This window comes from Pseudonaja textilis, chromosome 10 (genome assembly GCF_049901715.1).
Source record: "Pseudonaja textilis isolate UNSWEBS1 chromosome 10, rPseTex1.2, whole genome shotgun sequence".
Classification (NCBI taxonomy): Eukaryota; Metazoa; Chordata; class Lepidosauria; order Squamata; family Elapidae; genus Pseudonaja; species Pseudonaja textilis.
In genome coordinates, this window is record NC_141999.1 from 14,718,702 (window position 1) to 14,738,490 (window position 19,789).

The window sequence follows — 19,789 nt, forward strand, 5'->3', positions numbered from 1 at the left end:
CTCCCATGAGTGGGGAGGGAATGGAGATTTTGCAATATCCTTCCCTTGCCATGCCCACCAAGCCACGCCCACAGAAAAAATTCTGAATCCCACCACTGATCTGAATGTATAGTGGCTCTATTGTTCCTAATCTCAAGCCATCCCTCCTTCTCCTCTTCTTCCTTCACCCTCTCTCTTAAGTGCCCTTTAGGACTGTCAATTGCTGTCCCTGGCTCAATTGCTCCTTCTATTGAGTGAAGCTAATACAAGAAATATTCTGAGTACAGAACAGTTGAGGTTAATTTTGCTAGCTCAGGTATAGGTTGTTTCATAAAAATTCTGTCCCAGGAGACTCGAATAGCAGAACTAAAAGTGCACATTTGCCTTTTGATACAAGGCAAGTTTTATGAATTAAACAAAAGTAAATAAGCATATTATTCCATATCCCTTTCTTGAGTATCTGCAGATCTTTACTCTGGGATTAAGAGAAAGATCGTGTTTATTCTGTTTCATTCATAACACTGGAAAAGTTGGAAATAAATCCATTTCTGATGTGTTGCAGAATGGAGGCTACACATAACTGACTCTTTCAATACTGTATTCTTAAGAGGACTTGGTTTTATATTAGGGTTTCCAAATTTAGCAACTTTAAGACTTGTGGACTCCCAGAATTCTCCAGCCAGCATGAGTGGCTGAAAGGTGAAATTCACAAGATTTAAAGTTGCAAAGTTTGGAGAGCCCTGTTTTATATCTTCCCCCAATCCTAATTCACATTGTCCAGATATAATCCTGTTGCTAAAGTCTTAATTAAAATTTGACATTCAGATTTTGGCATAAGGAAGCCACAATCTGAACATCACAGAACAAAACCAAATTCTGCTTTCTGTGATCTGGGGCCTCAGATCGCAACAGAATTAAAATCAGGTATCAGTACTGCTCTTGGATCAATTCTTGCCCCTCCTCAATTTATGCTCTTCGATATTTAATTTGAACTCATTTATTGAGTTTTATATTCATGTTGTGGACTGAGCATTTTTAGCCCAACATTCTTTTTACTACCTTGACTGTGAATGAATTCACACATTTGTTAATCTTGTGTGATTGAATAAACCACAATTACAGGGAGTTATATAAGTGATAAACCATGGTTTGTAAGACAACACTGGCTAGATTAACACATCGTGCTAAACCCCAAATCAAACAAACATAGGGGCATTGTGCTAACACAGTCTGCCTTCCTGGTAATAGCTATCCCTCCTTGCTTTGTATCATCTGCAAATTGTATAACAGCCCCTCTATACTTTCTCCCAAGTCATTTATTTAAAATGCTGATGAATGCAGGACAAGTTCTCCAAGTAGGTGCGGCTGTGGTTTCACCACAAGTCCATTCACATTTTTCCAACCTGTCAAAAACAACGTACAACCATAACAAATGCTCTGCTTAAATTACATTGCATGGTTTTGACACAAAATTTACGCTTACATTGGCTCTACTGACCAATGTCTACATATTCATAATCCTTTCCTCTGTTCTAGAATTTAACTTGGTTTATGGAAATGTTTGCAGCTTGAGGGCTCAGTGGTGCTCTCTGAGCTTGGTTGTTTTCTTGCAGACATTTCATAACCCAAACTAGGTAACATCATTAGTGTGAGCACCAATGATGTTGCCTAGTTTGGATAGTGAAACTTCTGCAAGAAAACAATCAAGTTCAGAGAGCATCAACCCCTCATTTCAACCCCAAGCTACAAATCAAATGCTTGAGCAGGGGGTTGGACTAGAAGACCTCCAAGGTCCCTTCCAGCTCTATTTTGAATTGAATTGAAAATATCTTCCTTTCTTAATTTGCAGCTTGTTCCTCGTCTGGAAGGTGGTAATATTTATCTCTACTCTCCTGGAGCTCATATGTTTTCTTAAGAGTTTTCAAAGGCCACAAATCAGCTGCTCCAAAGTCAAGTCCTCAACACCCTGGAGTACAAATTATCTGCCCCTGGAGTCTTGCAGTCTAAACAACCCGGACTTCAATTCGTAGCATCAGTTCCATTTGTCCCCAGCTGGAAACAATTGCTCTTCTTGTAAGAGAAGATTATGGCAAATTATATGTTGATTCCTTCCATGGCTGGTTAACGTATCATAGTTGAGTGTTTGAACTCTGAAACATTAACCTTCATGACACAGTGGCTCTCTTAACCATGAGAAATCCTCCTGGCAAATTCATTTGCAAGTTTATACATTTTTACCTTGAATTCAAGCCTCATATCAGTCTTTTTCTTTTCAAGTTACAAACTGATTAAGCTATGAAATCTAGAATTCTTGGCATTATTGCTGGAACAAATTCATCTTAATATGAAGGATTCTCCAATGGAGGGTTAAATCAAACCCTTTGACTTCTTCCCAAAACATTTTTGTTTTTTTAAAAAGGACAAACCAAAGAGTCCAAGTCAGCATTTGTGTTTATTTTGGCTCCTTTTTATAAATGGGCACAACACAGGAGTAATTAAAAAAAAAATAGACATTACCATTACAATGTTACATTGGCAAAAAAAAATATTTTTAACAATTTTTAAGTTTTGGCCATAGACTCTGGTCAAAAACAATTAAACGTGTGGTTCTTTTTAAAAGAAATTTGTCATCCATCTTCCATTTTTTAAAAACAGACACTAAATAGCCATTTTGATACTAATCTCTAGAAGTTATATACATTCTTGTTTTATTTTAAGACATTTTACCCTTTAAAATATTTACATGTTTTGCTTCTTGGAGTTAATAGCACAGAATATCATTTGAGCTATTTTATCTAAATTCTAATGAAATTTTTCACTGCCATTTCAATTCTTCTTGAGAGTTAATTGAGAGATAGATGTCTCAATGCTTTCTTTCTGAAATTTTATAAACGTTTTGTTTCCTATGTACAAAACTGGTAAATTGGATCTTTTGTCTTGAGAGACACAAACAATGGTGAAGTCATTGCAGCAAGCAAGCTGTTTTACTGATAAAAGGATTTTTTAAAAAAAAAAAGTTGTATAAAACTGTGTATGAGTATGGTATTGTTTTTTGCTCTTATTCTGATTGTCAGTTTTAAAGAAGCTATTTCTGATTTCTCACTCACACAAAACACACATATAAATGAATCACAGAAAATTATCTGCATCATAGTGGAGTACAAGAATGCGGTTTCTAAAGCCATCTACCTCACACTTCTACTCTGATTAGCAGCAATTGTCCAGATATTTTTTCAGCCCTATCTCTGAGATATTAATAATTAAGCTTGAAGCTTTTTCTCTACAAGGCGGAGGTTCTGCAACTGAGCTATGGTTCTTCCAAAGTACAATCCTCAAACCGGTCTAGAATGCTGAACATAATTAGAAAAGAATTAAACTCACAAATATATAATTGGACTTGAAGACACTATTAAATAGAAATGGCAATTTGTTCAAAGGTGAAACTTCGTAAGGCTTTTTCTTCAAAATAAATCTTTCACCAGAGTGATTGGCTGGGTCCCTTGTGCTGGTCCTGATATGAGTAAGATTTAAGGCAGTTATTTCTGAAATATTTCTCAGTAGTATGTTCAGAGCAAGGGATGACAGCTAGAGAGCTCTGGGAAGGAGGAAGGAACATTTTTGTTACTACAGTAGTATTTCTGCAGAAGGATATCATTACTTGCCTTGTTAGTCTCACCTTCCAAAATAGCTTAGCCTTCAGGGCACAAATTAAGCCTCAATGCAGTTGGGTTGCTCAAGCCCAGAGGCAAAGAACTGGTGCTTTCCAGATGTTGGTACCAGCATCTCACATTATTCCCCATGCTGAATGAGGCTGATGAGGTGTAGCAACATCTGGAGGACCATGAGGCTTCAATCTTTTACCTGGTTCATCATCACCTCTTAGAATTGCCAACCATTGGCTATCTTGTTTGAAAATTCTGCGAGTTGTATTTTGCGCCACATCTAGAAGATACCAAACTAGAGAAAGTGTTCTAGAACTTAAGAGCCTCAATTCTAGATTTCTTTTACCCGATGATACCAGAGATCGGTGTTTCTCAATCTTGGCTATTTTAAGATGTGTGGACTTCAAAAGTTATGCCTGACTGGGGAATTCTGGGAGTCAAAGTTCACACATCTTACAAGGGCTGAGATGGAGAGGCCCTGCCATTGCGAATCCTCAAGGAAAACACAGCAGCTTTTTAGAGGTTGAGAAACAAAGACTGCCAGAAACATTATGGAATGGGACAAGTTGCTATAGCCAACTTGCCATGGCCAACTTGTTATGGCCAACTCACCACTAGACAACTCACCACAGGACAATTTAATGATGCAATTTAATTATTTGAAATGAATAAAAAATAGTATTAATTTTTGTCATTCACATTTCATTCAGTCCCTCCTTTTGCATTCTTTCTTTAATGATTCTATTCCATCATTTCTTTGATATTAGTGTAACTCCTGTCCTGCAATGAGCTGTCCTGTGGCAAGTTGGTCACAGCAAGTGGGCCATGGTGAGTTGGCCATGACAAATTGTCATAGACCCAAAACATTACTGTCTGATAGGAAGTCTGGAATTGGAAGTGTGTGGCTTAATCCCTATATAAGTGGGAAGTTTCAGACAACTACTGTGTTTGCTCACTGCAAAGCTTGAAACCAAGTACAGCCCTCCCCAACTTGGCGACTATAGGTATATTGGAATGTGAACGCCATAATTTATAGTCATGTAGTGTCCCTACTTGGAAATGATGTATTATCCAACACAACTATAAAGTGTTGGTTGAAGAATGCTTACGCAGTATAGTGTAACACCAAAACTCAACAGCTCATAACAGCTCATAAGCAGTATATTCAAAGTTGACAAGGAGAGAGATTAGCCCTCTTTCTACCATTAAAAGGAACTAAGTTAGAGTCAACTAGTTAACTGTAGTCAGAGTGAACTAGTCGATTAAGCTCTTTTAAGAAGAGATTGGTCAACCATTTTTCTGAAATGTGTAGCGCTTCTTGCTGGAGCAGGAGATTGGACTACAAGACTTCCAAGGTCCCTTCCAACTTGGTTATTCTGTTAGAATTGAATTTCAGCATCTTAACATCTCAGCATCTTTTCATGTTATTCTGTTAAAGCAGACAATTCGACTTCTCAAGTTCAAACCTTTTGGTTACAATTACTTAAGAGGCACAACTAAATCCATCTTCCACCACTGACTCAGGCAATAACAAGACTCCAACAGATTTCTGTTTTCTTTGGGATAACCACATTTATCTTCCTCTCTGGAGGGAAATATAAGCATAACATTTTGCTCTGTTTTTTCTTCCCTTTCTCCCTATTGATTTACCTTCCTTCCTGGTGAGACTAAAGCCATTAAATCAAACCTGTTCATTCTCTTTTTCAAGTGTTATGACTAAAGAGTGGGAGTTTAAAGGCTCGTAAAATCTCCTTCAAAACCTCTAAAGGCAATTTTCCATGTCCTGACATCAAACAGTTCTTAAAAGGAAGCCTATATCTTCTTGATATCTACAGCTGCAATTCCTTGCATATTTTCCATGGAATAAATCTCTCTCAACCCACTGGAACAGACACAAAAAGGTCTCTTGAATCAACTGAAATCTTTACAGAGTGCCATACATGGATTCAGACACATTGCTGAGTCGTTTAAATCATAGTTTGCTGAACAATCCAAATGACTGCGAACCTTAGCAACCTTTCCAGGGATGTTCCACTCTGTACCTCCACACAAGATCTGGCGTAGAGAGATGGGGTATGGGGTGAGAGTGGGATGAGAGAGCAACAGCAAGCCAAATATTGTGGCTAAAAAGCTGGACTAGGAACAGGGAGAACCAGCTTCTAAACCTCCCTTCGACACCCAACCAGATGGATCACTTTGAACCAGAAACTTTCTCACAAACCTAGAGAGATCAAAAGCCATCTTTCTACCAACCTGCACTGCACTGACAGAAGATGGCCCATAACCTTCAATGGGATTGTCCCACAATGGATTAATATGGGCTGAGAATAAAAAATATGCATATGCCCTCACAAACTTCAAGTGTGAACATACAATGTTCATGGACATACATACATACACACACATATGCACACACACACATGTAATTTCAACATTTTCCTTTTTTTCCAGTTTTATTTTTGTTGTTTTTGAATTCAACAAATTTAAGTGTCTCTCAAATCAGGCTCCCCTCCTGATGGCTGTTCTGAATTTGGTAAGAATTCAGAAATCGGTCTTCCCGTCTGTTCTTCTTCTCAGGTGTTTTTGACTGGATTCCCATCTAAATACTAACCAGGCCTAATCCTTCTTAGCTTGCTCAAGTCCTAGCTTGATTTTTACACATGTGCCCAATATAAGCCCCCCCACCCCAAAAATAAGCCCTAATTAAGATCCCGCCCAATCAAAGGTGCATGGGTAAAAATTAAGCTAGGGTGGCTATGGGGGTGGAGCTGCCCTACTACTAACCTTTGGACAGTTGTATCCAGGCCTTGCACACCCCAACACCCGCCTTGTTGGCCCATTTCTTCTGCAGCCAGCAAGGCTTTCTTAAAGGCCTCTGTAGCAGGTAGCAGAGCCCCAGGTCGATCTGGAGCTCTGTTATCAGCTGCAGAGGCCTTTAGGAAAGCCTTGCCATCTGCAGAAGAAGTTCCAGAAAGGCCTCTGACAGCGAAAAGGAAGCCGGGGCAACGCATGCAAGTGAGGTTAGTCAGTGGATGACATCCCCCGAAAATAAGACCTGGTGCCTTTTTTGGTGGCAAAATAAATATAGGACAGGGTCTTATTTTCAGGTGCCATCTTGCACAACGGACCCATCAGGCCAATAAAATTTCATTCAAATATCCACCCACTCAGACATGCCCAATAATAATTGCATGAAGGAGGGATGAGGGACGAAGGTATTGTTCCTACTCCATCTGTTGGTCCTTGCCCTCTGTACATGAGAGGAAACCTCTGTAACAAATTCATTTTCACTTTACTCATTTGGCCTATCGAATCCAATGTAAGTCTTGATTTTTCGGATTCTTCTAAACCACTTGTTGGGGAACTTGAGGGCAAATCAACGTGTAGATGCTGAATGTAGATGTAGAAGGAATGGATTTTTATCCATTTTCCTGTTTGAATGATTGTAATATTATGAGATAGGTAGGATTTTAACTAACCATTGGTGTTTTAATTTCTTTCATTTTGTTTTGAACAGCTAATTCTATTTTTCCCTCAAGCTTAGGAATGTTAATAAGTTACAGGTAGTCCTCCACTTACAACAGTTGGTTTAGTGACCTTTCAAAGTTACAACGGCAGTGAAAAAAAGGTGACTTATGACCGTTTTTCACACTAACAACAGTTGCAGCATCCTCGTGATCATGTGATCAAAATTCAAATGCTTGGCAACTGGCATGTACTTATGCCAGTTGTCATGTGATCACCATTTGCAACTTCTGACAAGCAAAGTCAATGGGAATGCCAGATTTACTTAACAACCATGTTACTAACTTAATAACCACAGTGATTCATTTCACAACGGTGGCAAGGACAGTCGTAAAATGGAGCAAAACTACTTCAACCACTGTCGCTTAGCAACAGAAATTTGGGGCTCAATTGTTGTCATAAATCAAGGACTAACCTGTACTTTCCAAAAGTCTGAACAGTCTGTATCTGTAAAAAGGTTTGGATACATCAAATCCGAACTGTTGTCTTTTCCATTTTAAGTGATTCTGATATATTACTAGAAGGAGACATCTTTAAGGTTCCAAAGCATAACTTAATGACATTTGTGAGTTCTCCAATTTTTGTAGCAATGAAGAGGCAGTATTGGACAATATGAATCTGGATGCTCCAGGTTTAACAGGAAGTTTAAAAACTAATCTGTAACAATTTAAATAAACATCATACAATACTATTACTTTGACATAACAGAAAAGTACTAATTTTTCCACAATGTTTTTTTTTATATTTTTTCATTCTTTTTTTTCTTTTGTGCTGTTTAATTTTTTTTAGAGATATAATTTACTCAAAAAGGTTGAAATGAAATGAAATGTGTTAATTTGGTTTTTAACCATTATTACTTGTATTATTACTAGCACTACTACTATAATTAACTGCATTGGTTTGAAAATTCAATAAAAATTGCTATCGTTCAAAAAACACTTTCCCCGCCCGCCCCCCCTCAATGTTTTTTTGACAAATCTTTAGATGCCGGAATCTGCACCTTTGATATTTGTTAAACTTTCTCTACTTTTTCAAAAGTGAAACATAATTGCCAGCTTTTCTCCATATGTATTTGTCAGGAGCATGTTAATGTACAACTCTACATCCTTTCTACTTTCTTCACAACCACAAATAATATGATCACAGCTTCTGGTCTTTGCATTCTACTCAAGGTGCATGTGTACAACATTCAGTTAATGCAACAGGAATTATCAATTACCAAGAGCAACAAGCATCTTGTAACAACATTCTATCACTGACATAATTACAGCACATTTATCATTCATATGTCTTTTTTTTCAAACAATTACTACAGATTTGTTATTCTGACTTCACCTTCTAATAGGTTAAAACACTGGTCTTTCCATTGCTTGATTTTATTGCATGGTATCCAACATTCCAATTATCTGGTTCATTTACCATTTTTTATTCTCGTTCTTTGTTCAGACTGGGGTTTATAACGTCCTTATAATTCTTTGGGGTCAGCACAGTCACCTCTCCTACATTGTTAATGGAATATGAAGTTGCTTAACAAACTTGACCAAAACATTTCTCTTGTATGCTTGCTGTTACTCTACAACTTACTGCTTCAGAAGAACCAGAATTCTCCCCCACTCAAGTTCTCTATATACTTATTTCATATATTTTTTTAAATCCCTCTATTTACAGAGTCCCATGGAATCAAAGAACTAGGCTCACGTCATTCTACTCTTGGTTTCCCCAATAAACCTCCCACCAGTCCCCCACCATTGAAGAAATGACCACACCATTCATCAAGATATGTGAAATATGATCTAGTTCCTATAGGATTTTAGAAGATAGCTTGACTTTCTTTTTAAAAAAATCGGTATTGCCATCTCCTCCTCACGATCAATATCTTAGAAAAATGCTCTTCAGCCTCTTGCCTAGACTCGGTAAACTGTGCTAATCAAGGTTTAACGTCACAGTGAATCCCAATAAACCTGGGCACAAGCTTCAGTTGGAAACCAAGGCAAGCTTAGGCTGGGTTTGCAACAGAAAGGTAGCATCAGAGGTCTTTTGGCTGTTGAACAGTGATGAGATGAAGGGGGAAAGGAAGCAAGACACGAGCATTAAGGAGTGCCCCTGCAGACCAGGTTATTTCTTCAAGGAAGCATTCCCAAGAGTCAACAGTTGCTCAGTTGGAAGAGGTGATGGCTTGTGAGCAGCCTGGTCTATCAAATATTGCATCTTCTAGCACATGAAGTTAAACCCTCGTCTCGAAGAGTATCAGAAAGTATTGACAACCAAAAGTGTCCAGTTAATTTTTTTTTTAAAAAAAGATCAGTGCTCTAGTCCTGAGTTAGGTATGAGTCCAGGACTTCCTGTTAATTCCAGAAGATCTTCCAGGAGACAACCAAAAAGGTCTACCTCTTGGCTCCCTTTCATCGGTACTCCTTTCAGCATCTCCTGTACTACAATGCAAGTCAGCTTTGTTGTCTTCTAAAAATGCGCAAGCCTTTTTAAAATGGTTGGTTTCTTCAATCTTTCAGGTTAAACTTGATAAGACTCGATTAGAAAGAGACAGGTTGAATCAGAGATAGGTTTGTGTTGTTGGGGTTGTTGTTGTTTTAAAAAAGGGACAGCATTGAGACCGAAAAAGATGACGAGGCACTCGAGGTTCCAGTCTATGCATAAAATTCCTCCTGCTTGTCAGGTTTTTGGTATGTGACACTTGCCTGCTTGGGCTCTTCCAGCGTGTAGCTTCCTTCGTCTTTCTTCTTCATCCGGTAGATCAACAGCATCACCAGGAAAGTTGCAAAGAGGGCCCCAACGACTCCTCCCACAATCACAGCTGCAAAGGGACAACAGAGGAAAGTTAGTGAGATTTGTATCGGCTTACCTTTTGTATAAACACCCCCCAAAAAATTAATTGAATATTAAAAGCCTGAGGAAGTAGGAGGAATGGGCAAGTGGATGGATGGATGGATAGATGGGTGAACAGATAGTTGGACAAATAGGTATCAGGAGTGTCTACATAAGAAGAAAAATAATTGAATATTAAAAGCCTGAGGAAGTAGGAAGGAATGGGCAGACAGATGGATGGATGGATGGATGGATGGATGGATGGATGAACGGGCAGATGGGTGGACAGATGGGTAGACCAATAGATATCAGGAGTGTCTACATAAGAAGAAGAAAAATAATTGAATAGTAAAAGCATGAGGAAGTAGGAAGGAATGGGCAGATGGATGGATGGACGGATGGATGGATGGATGGATGGATAGAAAGATGGGCAGATGGGCAGACAGATGGGTGGGTGGGTGGGTGGACAGATAGATGGGTGGATAGATATCAGGAGTATCTACATGAGAAGAAGAAAAATAATTGAATATTAAAAGCCTGAGGAAGTAGGGAGAAATGGGCAGGTAGATGGATGGATGGATGGATGGATGGATGGATGGGCGATGGGTGGATGGAGTGTCTACAGAGGAAGAATCAAAATAGTCAAGAGGGAAGCTGCAACCGCACTCCTGAAGCCTCATCCCCTTTTTAACATGCCGCACGCATAAAAATGGAGTGAAACTTTGATTGTATGGTTGTGCACACCATCTTGACTTTTTTTTTTATCATCCTACCTACACCGCAGCTACCTCTGATGTATTTTACATTTCATTGATTCTAAAGAAGGGTTTTCATGCTCCCAAAACTTTAAGCCTTCCATGAAGCTTTGAAAAAACTGGTTTTTCTCCCCCGGGGACTGGACCAGGGCATTAGATAGCCAGTTCTGTAAGGGTTATGAGAATGATTGGGGCTGGCTTTGTATGTACACAAGAATGGAAGGAAGGAGCTCTGCTGGATTGGACCCCTGACACATTTTAGTCTAGCAGCCTTTTGAAAGCTGAAAATTTGGAATTTATTTCTATTTATTTATGGCCAGTGACCAGAGAACTAGCTGCAACAATAAAAACAGCGCATGAAAGGAGGCTCAGATACAATGAGAGCAAAAGGTGTTGCACAATAAATCAAACCTGGCAGGGAGAGAACTTTAAGGAAAATCTGTTTTAAACAACAGCGTGAGAAAAACAAAAACAAAAGAAAAAAGGCCATAAAAAAAAAACAAGGACTGTGGAAAGTTTGGTTTAGAAGGGCATTTGGAGACTCTGAATCAAATCTGGCTTTTGAAACAAATCCGATAAGATCAAATCGCTGAACTGAATGTCTCAAAGTCAATTCTGACTCAGACTGGACCAAAAGTAATCGTCACATCCAGTCAAAATGGTTATGACATGGAATATATATGCTAAACATAATGCACATATAGGGAAATTGCAAATTTGGGCATGTGAACTTTTCTCTATAGCTTTGTGTTTCTCCTTCCTCTGCTTTCTTTCTCCCAAGCTATAGTCCAGCTTGCAGTATCAGATAGCCTGGCAGCTGCCTTAGATTCAGATACAGGTTATCAGAGCTAGAAGGGACCTTGGAGGTCATTTACTCCAAACCCCCCCATACAAACAAGCAGACACTACACCATTTCTGACAGATGGCAGTCCAGTGTCTTCTTGAAAGCTTCCAGGGACGAAGCTCCCACAACTTCTGAAGGCAACTTCTGTTCCATTGGTTGATTGCTGTCACTGTCAGGAAATTTCTTCTCATTTCCAGGTTGAATCTCTCTCCTTGTTCAGTTTTCATCCATTATTCTTTGTCTGGCCTTTGGGTGCTTTGGAAAACAGCTTGGCCCCCTCCTCTCTGTGGCAGCCCCTCAAATATTGGAACACTGCTATCATGTCTTTCCTGGTCATTCTCTTCAGTAGACCAGCCATGCCTTGGTTGCAAGTAATGCCTTCCAAGCAAGATTCACTGTGTCTTCTTTAACATTTATTGAGATTAAAGGGATGGGAAGCGGTCATCAAAATTCTAGCCATGGAATTATTTCCTGTTAGGAACCACTGTATCCCCACATGGACTGGATAATTTCTCTCTCTTTAAGGTACAGCCACAAATAATAGGGGATCAACCTATTTTCCAAAGCATACAAAAGGTAGGACAAGAAGCAATGGATGGAAATTCATCATGGGGAGAAGCAACCTAGAACTAAGGAGAAATTCCCTGACAGTTAGAACAATTAATCAGTGGAACAACTTGCCTTCAGAAGTGGTGGGTGCTTCATCACTGGAAGCTTTTAAAAAGAAACCGAACAGCCATTGGTCTGAAATGGTATAGGACATGGGGCGTCAAACTCAATTTCATTGAGGGCCGCATCAGGATTGTGTGTGACCTCAGGGGGCCAGGGTGGGGCGTGGTCAGGGTGGGTGTGGCCAGCTTGACGTCACTTGTGTCAGGGGCACCTGGGGTGGCCCAAGAGCTCTGCCAGCCAAAATGGGCTCCTGAGCTCCATTTTTGGCTGTGATGGCCTCTTGCGACCCTCTGCCAGCAAAAACAGAGCTCCCTGCTCCCAAGGGTTGCAGGACGCCATCACAGCCGAAAACGGAGCTCGGGAGCCCATTTTGGCTGGCAGAGCTCTTGGGCCGGTCCTTTGTAGTTACCAGGGTGACCCAGTGGGCCAAGCACCCTACAGGCCAGATCTGAACCCTGGGCCTTGAGTTTGACACCCCTGGTATAGGGTCTTCTGCTTAAGCAGGGGGCTGGACTAGAAAAATCACCAAAGTCCTTTCCAATTCTGTTATTCTGCATATTCTTTCTAACAACCTTCCAGTGATCCAGCGAAGTGATGAGCCTTTTCATGGAGAATGGAGAAGGTTGCAGCTAGCTTTCTACACGAATCTGGATCAGTCTGGCAACTAACCGATGCAATACAGTAAATTCCTCAAGGCAGCATTTTGCTTTCAGCACTCTGGAAAGCCACATCATGCACTCCGGTGCAAGGAAGCCAAAGTTCACCCCCTTCTCTCCTTCAAACACAGCTTGGGAGCCAGACTGGCAATCTGTAATACACCTTACCTATGAGCACTTCTTTCCTTTCCAATATGTTTTTCTGGGGCAGTTGTGCTGCTGAATTCCCAGACTCTATTGTATTGTCCAGCAGCCCTGGTTCCATTTTCTTTTTCAACTCTGGCCCAGCTGCAGGGGTGACCAGAGGCACCACTTCGTTGCCCAGCTCGGTCTGAGCTACCTCTTCCTCCTCGTGGATTTCAAAGTCCCCACTGATGGGAACTTCAAGTTCATTCATTGTGACTGTAGAAAGGGTCGTTTCCATGGGTTCCGCCTGGAAGAGAGAGAAGAAGAAAAAAGAGCGTACAGAAAGCAGGAAAGTGAAATAATGCATTTCTCTCCATCACTCCACCAGGCTGATGAGCAAGACAATACTTGTCTACAACTTGGGTTGGCCTGAGATATAGGATGACAGACATTGATGATCCACGCCTTTAAAAGAACCTGCAGAAGTAGGTCGAACAAAAGTTTTAACCCGAGACTATTTCCCCTCTTTTGGGGATGAAAGAGAAGCCTTCAAGGAGACCCATCACCCCTTAAAATCTCAAAACGAGCACTGACTGTTAAGCATTCATCATTTTTATAGGAAGCTATGGGAAGAGGAAAAAGAGGCCAAATGAAAAAATGGTTGTATCCAAGAAAAAAGAACAAGGTATTCCTCCTTCTGCCATGAGCCTAATGATCTTTAATTTCGCTATTCTCCTCCTACAGATGTTCCCTTCTCCATCTCTCTCTCTCTCTCCCTCCCTCCTATCTATCTATCTATCTATCTATCTATCTATCTATCTATCTATCTATCTATCTATCTATTCTTAAGTTTTCGTGGGTACTTACATGTATGGTATTCAGTATATATATATGTCTCTCTTTGTCTCACTCTCTGTGTCCCCATCTCTGTCTCTCTGTCTCTCTCTCTCTGTCTCTCTGTCTCACTCTCTGTGTCCCTATCCCAGTCTCTCTGTCTCTGTCTCTCTATCTCTCTCTGTGTGTCTCTCTTTCTATTTAGAGAGTGTCCCACTCTCTGTCTCTCTCTCCCCCTCTCTCTGTCTCTCTATATCTCTCTCTCTTTCTGTCTCACTCTCTGTCTCTGTCTCTCTGTCTCTCTTTGTCTCTGTCTCTCTGTCTCTCTCTGTCTCTGTCTCTCTCTCTCTCTCTCTCTCTCTCTCTCTCACACACACACACACACACCACCCAAAGACTGCACTGCCCAGGGCTATTTAACATGAGAAGAAAGTTTCAGCAAGACTGCTTTTCCCCCCACCCCCGAATCAAGCTTTATACTTTTGACAAAACAGATCGACTTCCTTCTACTTGGCCTCTGTTCCAGTTTATCTCCCCTGGGATGATGGTGAAATACATGGCAGATAGGTGACCAATTTCACTAGGAACTGTTGTTTTTTGCCGCCTTGGTGGACTCAGCTCTGCTGCTTTTAGGGATGCTGGCCAGGAGAGGGAGCAAGAGATTCATCCCTTTTGAGCTAGCCCCGCCCCCCCACCTCTCCACCCATATTTAGTCATGCCTGTCACAAATTGAGTCTTCAAGATGCGAAAAAGGAAAAGGAAAAGAATAGTCTCCTCCTGTGAGTTTGCTTGGGAAAACAGGAGGAGGAGAATCCCTAGATCAGCAGACTGAAATGTCTAGTGGGTAAAGGGAAGGAATCTGCTTGGACAGCAGCTTCAGGATAGAAATTATGATCCATAAAAGAGCAATGGTGGGCAAACCCCATCTTGAAACCCTTGAGGGGAGAGAGACAGAGTTAGGACATCCTATTGCAAACTGAGTGTGGACTTCCCCAAATTCTCAACAATATTGATGATGGAATTTCGAGAGTTCCAGTTTGCACATCTGGAACAGGCTCAATTTGGAGGTGACTTGATGATGAATGAGAGAAATCAAAACACGAATAGGTAATATAGCCACGTCTTTTCATAATGATGCAAAATGTCTTATTCTGTCTCTGTGTTTCCTGGTACCAGCCTGGGCAATCTTTGTACTGCCCTGAATGAATGAATGAATGAATGAATGAATGAATGAATGAATGACAGACAGACAGACAGACAGACAGACAACAAGAATGAAAGAAAAAGCTTTTAAAAGAGGGCTCTAAATGAATGTTTAAATGCACGAATTTCTCAGGTATGTTGATGAAAAAGGAGGAAAACACATCTGGGATCACAGCCAGGAAATATTTGAAAGCCAGGATGGTAGAAATAATAATATGATAATAACAGGTCCTTAGGGAAAACAAGACAAGTGGACAACAACGCTGTTTCCAATCTAGATACCTGGCTAACTTTGAACCAACCAAAATAAGAAAAAGGGACATTTGAAAAAAAGTACCTGTGGGACAGCAACAAAGAGGCACTGAAGCCAGTACACCATGAAGGTTTACTGAATACCAAAGAGACCAAACTGATCTATAAGAAACAGCAAATTAAGAAAAGGAGAGAAGAAGCCAAGAATAGGAAAGTTGAAGAAAGAGACACAGGCAGGGATAAGCTACTGGGTGATTTGCAGGGGTTTAGGAGAGCCACTAGCTAAGATTCTGTGCAGTTCAGAGAACCCCCAAATCCCACTCTTGGCTGGCCACACCCACCCCACCCCATCCCTCCCAGGAGTCCCTACGTGGCCTGTTTTGGATACAGGTAAATACAGGGCGCGTGTAGAGGTTCAGGAAGGGCAAAAAACAGGCCTCACGGAAGTTCAGGAAGGCCGGAAATGGGCCTGTTTCTGGCTTCCAGAGAGCCTCTGGAGCCCAGGGAGCCCATTTTTGCCCTCCCGGAAGCCTCTGGAGCCTGGGAAGGGCAACCCAGCCCCCGCTGTGGTGCAGGTGGCCGACTAGGCCATGTCCATCATGGCCACCCAGCAACTGTTGCGAAAAATTTTGAATGCCACGCCTGGACACAGGGGCTAATTCTGGCTGCCTTATGAACAAATCCTTAGAAAGTCAGAATTGGGAAGACAATAAACAGATAGCAACTGCCATCTCTGCAAAGTAGCTGAAGAAACAGTGAACTGACTAGGTAGCTGCTGCAAGAAGATCCACAGACAGATTACGAACAATGGCATAACAATGTGGCATTCTGGGACTGTAGAATTCAAACAGACAAGCATCCACTCCACAACATCCCAGAAATGAGAGGAAAGGCTTAGAGGAACAAGTCAAAAGAGTGTCCCAAAGGTGCTTTACCAAAAGGCAACTGGGCCTTCTTGGTTTTTTCCCTTGCAAACATTTCACTTCTCATCTAAAAAGCTTCTTCAGTTCAGTTGAGAGAGGGGGGGTGGTGGGAGACTGAGACTGAGACTGAGACTGAGACTTTTGGCTTCATGCAAGGAAAGCAGCAGAAGCAGTTTGGGGGAGAGAAAGAAAGACCTTTGCTGCTCTCCTTGCGTGCAGCCAGAAGCAGAAGAAGAAAGAAGCAGCCTGGTGGCCAGGCAAGTCCCCCCCCTCCCCCGCCCCCCCCCCCTCACTACCTCGTTTTGCAAGCGACGCAAGCCTTGTGTTCCTGCGGGCCATGTGGGCAGCGCAGCCTTGTGTTGCACTGCACAGCCTGGATTAATGGCTTTGAGGGTGACATTTCTCTGTGGACCACCAAAGTTTTCTCACGGACCACCGGTGGTCCCCAGCTCACTGGTTGGTGACCGCTGACCTGGATGATCGAGAATCTCCACAGGCATTAAGCCAGAGGAGTAAACCCAGCTCTGATTGATCCTTGGCTTGGCACAGGCACTTGGTTGGCACTTGCACTTGGTTCTTCTACTTCATCCTTCACCTCAGCCTCTTCCCACCTACACACAGCTGGTCCCTGCTTTTTAATATGCTAACAATGGCGAAGAAATGCTACCATTCCCTTTTCTTCTTTTTCTGTTTCCCATAGAGAGAATAGAGTGAGATCCGATTTCCCTGCAACACCTGTCATATTTACAACCACCCAGACTGTTAAAAATGATGCCATATATGGCTGTGATTCATTCAGGCCGCATCTGTTGAAGTGACATGACTTTTTTCCCCCTCTCTTTGTCTTCCTCTTAGAAAATGTCATAACCACAATGCGTAATTGATTCAGGAAAAACCATTTTCTCCCATAAGGAAAGGCAATGATGGTCTGCTTGGAGGAACTTTGGAGCTGACATCAAGGGCTCCTTGAAGGGCTGCAGGATTGGCTAACCAAAGTTTTGGGTAATACACTTTCCGAGCTAAAAGTTCAGCATCCCTTTTCTATTGACACAAGGGCCCTAGAAGTGTTTTATAGAACATAGAATAACAGAGTTGGAAGGGACCTTGAGGTCATCTAGTTCAACCCCCTGCTTGACCAAATGTTAGTTTTTACCTAGGATCGAACTCACAGCCTCCGGATTGTGAGGCAAGAGTTCCACCTCTAGGCCACCAGCACTGGACATCTAAATGGCTAGGTCTGCAACAGTGGTGGGATTCAAAATCCCGCCTCTGACTGGCCCCGTCCCCATCTATTCTCCGCCTCACGAGTCCCAGCTGATTGGCTGGGTCTTCTTTGGTTGCCCTGCACAGGAGAACGGAGCTGGAAAGCAGGTTAGTGGGGTGGGGAGGGAATGGGGATTTTGCAGTATCCTTCCCCTGCCATGCCCACAGAACCGGTAGTAAAAATTTTGAATCCCACCACTGGTGTTAGCTACTTTGAGTAATGAAACATCTGCAAGAAAGCCACCAAGCTCAGAGAGCACTAAGGAGTCTTTATTTTTCTCATTGCTTTTGCTTGTTTCAAGTAGGACTACCTTCAGACATTTGAGATTGCACTCAACAGAATAGACTGGAGGATCTGGGATGAATGATATAAGGGAGATTTGTTAAAATGAATAGGCAAATGTTGTTGTTGCTATTGTTGTTGTTGTAGAACTAATACCAATGTAATACCAATGTAATGAACATTATTGTAAACACTTTGATTATTATTTCCTAAAACTATTTGTACTCAGACAACCTACTGTTTAATTGAAAATTGAAATGTTATGTTATAGAATAAAAATTATATCTATGTATAATGATATGACATGACACGACACGACACGACACGACACGACACGACACAACACAACACAACACAACACAACATAACATAACATAACATAACATAACATAACATAACATAACATAACATAACATAGCATAGCATAGCATAACATAATAATATACTGGAGGATCCAAAGATAAATAGTTTAGTTTTGTTTTGTTTAGTTTAGTTTACTGTATTGTCATTGCACCTCGTACAACGAAATCAAACACCATCTTCAGTGCACATCATGACCATGAAAATAAACACAAACACACATCCTTCACAGTCCACACATTGAATTGAAAACCCACAACACTGCACCAACATTGCACTATACAGTAGAATTCAAAAGAGCTACTGCCCTGGAATAGAAGCTGTTTTTCAGCCTATTTATTCAACCTATTTAAATAGGTTGTTATATCATCTGAAATAACAGCTGACATGAACTTGAACCTGGAACTTGAACAGTTCTGGGCTAATGCCTTCCATCACCATTTCACCAACATTCCCCATTGAATCCCAATGACCTAATACGGTAGATCTTGATAAATATATTAAAACGCCAGTTTTCATTTCATTTAAACACTTCTTGGTTTCTAAAACTTTAGCAATTCAAAATCTAGATCTGTTTGCAGCTTAATTTTTTTTTTCGTTCGTGTCATTCCTTTTTGGCGATACTGTTCATTCGATTGTTTTATATGTAAATTCCTGTTCTAAGTTGCCATGGAGACCACACACAAAGGAATAAGACATTAAAGTATTATCTACTCACGTAAATAACTAAATTTTTAGTTTGGGTTAATTACAAGTTTCACTGATGGGGCTCCTGGTTGCTCAGGTTTGTGTGTGTGTGTGTGTGTGTGTGTGTGTGTGTGTGTGTGGTTGTAGACAATAGCAGAAGTGGGATTTCTACAATTAGTTTAATCAATTTTAAAAGTCTGTTTTCTAGTAGGATGGTAACAGGTATCTTTAGATGCATAATTTAATTCTATATTATGTTTCCTCTCCATGCTAATGAGTGTTGTATTTTACAGGCTCACAGAGGAAACACAAATGATTAAATACCAGGGATCTAATTCAAAGCATTGCCAAAGATGTCTCTTTGAGCCCATCTAGTGAGGATGAGCTAATTATCCTCACACAGTGTTGGTTCCTCTGCTGAAATGATTTTTATTATTTTCTTGAACATCCAAATGGAATCTGCCTTCCTGTTGCTTATTTTGTTTCTGGCAGTCTCGCTCAGTTAAAAAAAAAAAAACACAAGTCATCACCTTCTCCTTCCTAACTTCTTTTGTAAATCCCAAAGGTGCTTTTCCAAAAAGCAGCTGGACTTTCTTGGGTTTTTTTCCTTGAAAACCTTTCGCTTCTCATCCAAGGAGCTTCTTCAATTCTCATCCTTCTTGGATAAGGAACGAAACGTTTTCAAGGAAAAACAGAGAAAGTTCAGATGCCTTTGGGACAACCATGATCTGGATGAGTGAGAATCTCCACAGAGATTCTTGTTCTGTAAATCATTCTCACAATCTTCCCATTGACACCATCTTCCTTTAGAACAAAAAAGTACCCGAAGACAGAAAAAGAAGCAATGGGTGGAAACTAATCAAGGAAAGAAGCAACTTAGAACTAAGGAGAAATTTCCTGACAGCTAGAACAATTAATCAGTGGAACAACTTTCCTCCAGA

The 19,789-nt window shown here is 40.9% G+C and overlaps 1 protein-coding gene across 1 annotated transcript in view; it reads right to left on the bottom strand.

The window, feature by feature from the left end:
- Nucleotides 1–7,896: 7,896 nt before the first annotated feature.
- SDC3 (syndecan 3) overlaps nucleotides 7,897–19,789 on the bottom strand; it is a 92,669-nt gene continuing 80,776 nt past the window's right edge. Inside the window, exons 4-5 of the mRNA XM_087939842.1 lie at nucleotides 13,086–13,350; nucleotides 7,897–9,978 (exon numbers count right to left, since the gene is read on the bottom strand). Of these exons, the coding sequence (XP_087795968.1) occupies nucleotides 9,812–9,978; nucleotides 13,086–13,350 (432 nt within the window). The 3' untranslated portion in view covers nucleotides 7,897–9,811. The remainder of the gene's footprint in view (nucleotides 9,979–13,085; nucleotides 13,351–19,789) is intronic.